Source organism: Sebastes fasciatus, chromosome 10 (assembly GCF_043250625.1).
Source record: "Sebastes fasciatus isolate fSebFas1 chromosome 10, fSebFas1.pri, whole genome shotgun sequence".
NCBI classification, from domain to species: domain Eukaryota; kingdom Metazoa; phylum Chordata; class Actinopteri; order Perciformes; family Sebastidae; genus Sebastes; species Sebastes fasciatus.
The window spans coordinates 33,438,475-33,445,075 of record NC_133804.1 but is presented as its reverse complement, the minus strand read 5'-3'; the positions used below and the strand labels follow the sequence as shown (position 1 = coordinate 33,445,075).

Sequence of the window (6,601 nt, the reverse complement as noted above, 5' to 3'; positions counted from 1 at the left end):
TTCAGAGAGAGGGTAAATACAGGTATATCCAGGCAGACCGTATGAGGAAAATTAAGTGTTTTTTTTAACATTACAGCATGTAAACATGTTCTAGTAGAAACACAAAATACAATTATGAACCTGAAGATGAGCATTACATGGGACCTTTATGAGGAAATTAAAAATATAACTGCAAAAGTCAAGAACATAATTATAGAATAGAAAATAATTACAATAAAAATATGAACAATATACTATAACTGTTTATTATGTAAACATGTGGAGTAAATTCATTTTAGGATTAAAATGTAGAGTTGACCCTCCGGACCAGCAGGTGGCGGTGATGCTCATAAACCTGTTCCCAGCGACGAGAGTTGCCAAGTCTCCTTGTTTGTTTTTCTCCTCTCGCGAGATGTGGCTCCCCCGGCTCCCCCACAGTGCAGAGTGAAGATGGCGTGTCAGTCGCAGTACTACCAGGAGATGCAGGAGAGCTTCAGGAACAACAACAAGAGCAGAGAGTTCCCGGCTCACACCGCCAAGGTCCACTCGGTGGCCTGGAGCTGCGACGGCAGGAGACTGGCCTCCGGGTCCTTCGATAAGACAGCCAGCGTGTTCATCCTGGAGAAGGACCGACTGGTGAGTCGAGGAGGCTAGCATGCTAACGCTAGCATGCTAATGGCTAGCCTCGGTTCACTGAATGAATGGATTGTTTTAGTTTTAGTTTTAGTTTCAGGTTTTTTTTTGTTTTGTTTTATTAGTTGTTTTTAAATTTATATTTTTTTTGTATTTTTTATTTTTTAATTTTTTAATTTATTTTCTCAAAATGACAGTATCCATAGTAACAGCATAAAACATTAAAAACATGTACATACAGAAGAAGCAAAGTGAAATCTATCCCACCAGCATTACAAAAAACTAAATATTACATTTAATGTCAAATAAAACAAAAAAACTCACAATTGAGAAGCTGAAAATGGGGAATATTTGCCATATTTAAAAAAAAATATCATGATAGTTGATTATTATTATTATTCTGTCAATTGACCCTTTGATTAATTGACCAATTGTTTTTAAAAGATTAAAGATATTCAATTTATTTTATTTTCAGAATATGTAAACATTGAATATTTTGTATTTTTGCTTCATAAATGACTTTAAACGATTGAGATTTAGAGAATAAAGTCATAATATTAAAATACTAAAGTATTAGTATACTAATAGTATACTAATACTAAAGTATTCATTTTACGTGTTATTTTCTTTTTTTCTCGTAAAGTTATGACTTTATTCTTGTAATATTTTGACTTTATTCTGTAAATCTCAGATGTGTTTTCCCTCAATGTGGCCCTAATACTCCGTAGTACATTGTCTCTTTGGCCCTCACTGCATTAGACTGATATACTATATACTTAGACTATAAACTGTGTTACCTTCATCACAATGATCACATGTTTTGAGGCTCCAGACAGATTTTTTATTTATTTTTTGCCTAGAATGGCTCTTTAGATAGTAAAGGTTGCTGAGCCCTGTCCATGGCGAATGAACAGATCCGAAAGATGTGTACACTTCACTTCACCTCATATTGAATTAGCCTTTTTTTTAATTATTGTTGCATATTATAGTGTTTAATTTAATAGTGAAATAAACAAGCAGCATGTTGCCCATTTTTAAAGATCTGAATGGACTGTATTAGCTTTAATATGGGAGTTTTTATTTAGATGTAATTACCAGTGATGGTGATTTTGCAGCCGCTTTGTTACCAGTTTGTGTGCAAATTTGTAGTTCTTTCATTCCTTATATCCCCGACTCATGGTCTGTTGGTTATACGGAGGTGTCATTTAGTCTATAAGGGTTCAGGGCTTTAGGGTAGACGTTGGAAGTGGGCTGATGATTACATGTTAAATGTTCTGTTTGTGTCTCTCCCCAGGTGAAAGAGAACAACTACAGAGGTCATGGTGACAGCGTGGATCAGCTCTGCTGGCATCCAACCAACCCAGATCTGTTTGTCACAGCATCCGGAGACAAGACCATTCGCATATGGGACGTCCGCACCACCAAATGCATCGCCACCGTCAATACGAAAGGTGAAGCCTTGGTTCATATGGTGGCGGGGGTTTTGATCCACAGAAGCTTTTTTTTTTTTTTAAAGCATCCTTATGTAAAACAGAAATGGCAAATATAAAATGTAAAAAAGTAGTCATGTCAACAGCAACAGTATGTGAGAACATCTGTCAAAGATAGCATGGCTGCAGACCTGCAGCCAGAAGCTCAACAGCAGGACTCCAGACGCTAGTTTTTACAGTAACACGTTCTGAATTACACCTCCTACGACTGACAGAACCGACGAGACACCCTGCGTCTTCTGAGTCCTAAAACCACGATTTTAGGGCACGACAAAAACTCTCCAAGATTTAAAAAAAAGTCTTGTATAATGTTTTTTTTAGGAGAGAACATCAACATCTGCTGGAGCCCTGATGGTCAGACCATCGCTGTTGGGAACAAAGACGATGTGGTGACCTTCATCGACGCCAAGACACATCGCTCCAGGGCGGAGGAGCAGTTCAAGTTTGAGGTGAACGAGATCTCCTGGAACAACGACAACGACAACTTCTTCCTCACAAACGGCAACGGCTGCATCAATATACTGAGGTAGGAAACCAAAACGGTCCTGCAGAATTCCTCTGCAAGCTTCCCAGCCTCCACATATGTTCATGAAAAGCTGTCTGAGTACTGATGTGCTCTCAGTCAGTTTTCACATTCTGACACCTGCCAGCTGCCGAGTGAAGCCACTATCGGCTGAAGGTGTGACGCTGGATACTTTTGTAGTTTTTCATACTACAGGCAGATCCTCAAGTCTGATGATTGAAGTCTATAGTTGTGTATCTTTTATTTTCTATGCTGTTCCCCCAAATATTTTCACATTGCTGGCATCAGGGTGACACACAGGATGGGTTCTGTTTTGTTTTTGAGTTCCTCTCCTGGCATTTATTAAACCCCTAAAAACGCACCTCTGTTCATCATCAAAAGTACATATGTCGAGGTTTTTTTTCCATGAAAAAAAGGCCTTAAAATGGCTCTAATGCAACAACAAACCAACAAATTATGCTCAAGAATTTTAAATTGACTTGTATGTTTTAAGACAATAATCCTAATTTAAGTAGAATATTGGTGCACTTATTGGTAACTTTGCTCTGAAAATGCAGGTCACTGGTGCAACTGATAGAAGTAGGTGAAGTTATGGATTTACCAGACATTTTTATCAGGATGCAGAATATGATGTTCCACAGTCATCACATCCTGCAAACTAGAGAGAAACTGTTTAGTTGTCTGACAGCAGAGATGATGTGTGCAGCGCCACATGACTTCTGCTGCTGTTTGAATTAGTTTGACATCACTGTGAAGGGAGCCACTGAAGACCTGTCTGTAATTTTTGCTTAACTTTCCAAACATCTTGAATATCCTCCGACCCTGTAAGTACGTTCATTGTGGGATCGTTTTCTTTAAAGGATTTAATTTTCATCCGTCGCGGTGTCTTTATTTAAAACCACTAAAGGAAATTTTTTTTACCCTAAATTTAAACGCGCGTGAGCTGAAACACGATGTCGTCACTCCTTTTAATTTCTGACCCATCTTCTACACAACACTGTGATTCCCAAAGGAAAACCCAGCCAGGTAAATGGAGCTTTTTCTCTCAGGGTTCTTTGGGTATTCCACAATATGTGTTCTTCACCTGTTAACTGACACGTTCTCACTTTGGTGTTAACCGGAGTACGGCACATTTGTGGTTCTTTTTTTTCATGTAAGTTAAGAATGCAGCGTTGAAACGAACTCAAACGCACCTAGTGTTCAAGATCTTTAAGATTATTGTAACTTGTGTAAAGTCTCCGGTGCCGTATGCTGTTCTGTATTAAAGTCTGTAGTCGTTGTGGTGGTTCGGAGCTGAAATGACCAGCGTGTTTGTTTGCAGTTATCCAGAGCTGAAGCCCATCCAGTCCATCAACGCTCACCCGTCCAACTGCATCTGCATCAAGTTCGACCCCACGGGGAAATACTTCGCCACAGGAAGTGCCGACGCCCTCGTCAGCCTGTGGAACGTGGAGGAACTGGTGTGTGTCCGCTGCTTCTCCAGGTCAGTGTTTATGTGCTTCACGTTTCAATGGCAAAACACTATATTTCGAATTTTCATCTGGAAATATATATAAAAAGTCTATCTATATTTTGGTATTTATTGATAAATATGTGTATATCATGATAATATGACGAGGGCTGTACCGGATGTTGTTGTTTTTTTTTTTACATTTGTAGCTTCTGTTGAGGTTTTTGAATGAAGCTTTGAATGCCTGTCGTCATATTTTATGACGTCATCACCCTAAAAAGCCTCAAACAAAATCCTCAATTTAATAAAGTGATTCATCACATTCAAGGTCGGTAATGCTGAGAAACTAGCGAGAACATTTTTAAAATGATCCAACCAAAAAAACAAGACTAGTGTTGCTAATTCTTTTCCAAAGAAGTTAACTAGCAGCATTGCAAACGTCCCTAAATCTAGCAAGAAAGTTGGCAACACTAAATGCATCCTCGCAGAAATACTGTCTTTAAACTGAACGAGTAGACACGCAAAAGCTGCGCAGCATTCACATGTTGATTTAGAGTTTGCATGTCAACGTCATGAAGCTTTGAACTATTTTGTCCAGCCCTAAATATGACTCATACCACTTTATTTTATTATGACATGACTCTGTAAAGTTATTCTGGTTGAATCTATCCTTTTTATTGAATCATGGATTTCTTTTCATTGCTGCTGACGTTGTAGGCTGGACTGGCCGGTGAGGACGCTGAGCTTCAGCCACGACGGCAAGATGTTGGCGTCGGCCTCCGAGGATCACTTCATAGACATCGCCGAGGTGGAAACGGGTCAGTATGAGAGACCCAACAGCACAATGGGCTTTTTGTCTGCTGCATCTGAGAAGAAAATGCAGTTAAAGGGATGGTTTGGGTGTTTTGAAGTGGGGTTGTATGAGGTACTTATCCACAGTAGGCTTTCACAGGTCTAAAGTGTCAAGAGATTCTTATTTTTCAATTAAATATGGTGCTCAAAAATCCTGCTTCAAGTCAGCGCAGCAACATTTAGAAAACTAAAGTTTAAATGAGAAGAATGGAATCTACAGCTAGCTGCCTTTTTAATAGTTCAACGTGTTTTAGTTCACTTCCTCATCTGTTGTGTGTGTGTTTGTGTGTGCAGGAGAGAAGCTGTGGGAGGTTCAGTGTGATTCTCCGACCTTCACCGTCGCCTGGCACCCAAAGAGGCCGCTGCTGGCCTACGCCTGCGACGACAAGGAGGGCAAATACGACAACAACCGGGAGGCGGGAACCGTCAAACTGTTTGGCCTTCCCAATGACTCCTGAGACGGATCAGCGGAGTTAAACTGAGTTCAATTCTTCTGATCAGTCAGACCTTCAGGAGAGAGGAAGTAAAGGATGCTGATGCTCCTAAAGCAGAAGTAACCGTTTGACACCAGCAGATGGAGCAGCAGCTTTCCTTTAAAACAGCTGACTTCATTCCCTGTTTTTATACTCAGATAAAAACACAACTCCCAGTGCTGTAATATATTGTTTTTATGTAAAATATGCATTGTTTTGATATTAAAATTGATCTCTTTGTAAATATAGTTTGTCTTGAGTCCTGATTGCTGAATTATGACTTGTGATGTTCAGATGTCAAATCAATGAGGAGGATACTCAGATGGTTAAACTTGAATGAGGCAATCTGATATCAATAATACCGATCACATATGTTAACCCCTTAAAACTCTGACGGCAGGTCCGACCGCTATTCTGTTTTTCGAAGGGTGTTGCGGAGTCAGTTTCATTACGTGAAACTAGAAACCTAAAGAATCCATTGGTACAAACCGTCATGCTAACTTGTCGGGAAGATCACTAAATAACGCTACGAAGTTACGCTACCTTTTGGAGAGGAAAAACTGTCACACTGGTGAGAAAGAGATCACAGTTTGTAATGACTCATTACCCCATGATACACGCTGTAGATTTAAATATAATTTAAAACATTTAGAGGATAGCTATGCTGAACGCTTGTGTTTTATCAATCATCAAACCTTTGTAAAGTAATAATTAATAATGTTGATAGTTTCAATAACATTTGTGGCAGGGAAAGCCCAGAATTCACATTGCAAAAAAAAAGTATATATTGTCTGTGACAAGAAATACATTAACTATTGTGTAATAAGACTTTGTATTATGAGATGCAATTAGCACAATTTTGAGACTACAAAGTTGTGTTTTTGTGTTTTTTTAAACTTGTCAGAACAACAAATTACAAAACATCTTCTATGTTTGGTTTCATCAGCGTGCAGCTTTGTTGAGATTATGGTACCGTGGTGTCAATGTGAAGACAACACACGAGGTAGTATAAATGGTAGTGGAGCACCATCACATCCTGCAGCTCTGACCATCAGCTGACGGTGGGCGTGTCCGGCTGTCTAAACAGTTTCCTCTTGACCACTTCATCATCTTCCTCCTCCGTCGTGACAGCTTTGCTCAGCGTGAGCCCTCATTGGAGGTGCTCGACCCGGCTCGGTGACAGGTGGTCACTCCCTTTCCC

The 6,601-nt window shown here is 39.6% G+C and overlaps 1 protein-coding gene across 1 annotated transcript; it reads left to right on the top strand.

The window, feature by feature from the left end:
• Positions 1 to 252: 252 nt before the first annotated feature.
• On the top strand, positions 253 to 5,648 carry thoc3 (THO complex 3). The gene is made up of 6 exons (XM_074647605.1): positions 253 to 615; positions 1,907 to 2,063; positions 2,424 to 2,628; positions 3,947 to 4,108; positions 4,793 to 4,893; positions 5,222 to 5,648. Exons 1-6 carry the CDS (start codon positions 430 to 432, stop codon positions 5,383 to 5,385), a joined length of 975 nt encoding a protein of 324 aa, XP_074503706.1. The 5' UTR covers positions 253 to 429; the 3' UTR covers positions 5,386 to 5,648.
• Positions 5,649 to 6,601: the final 953 nt, after the last annotated feature.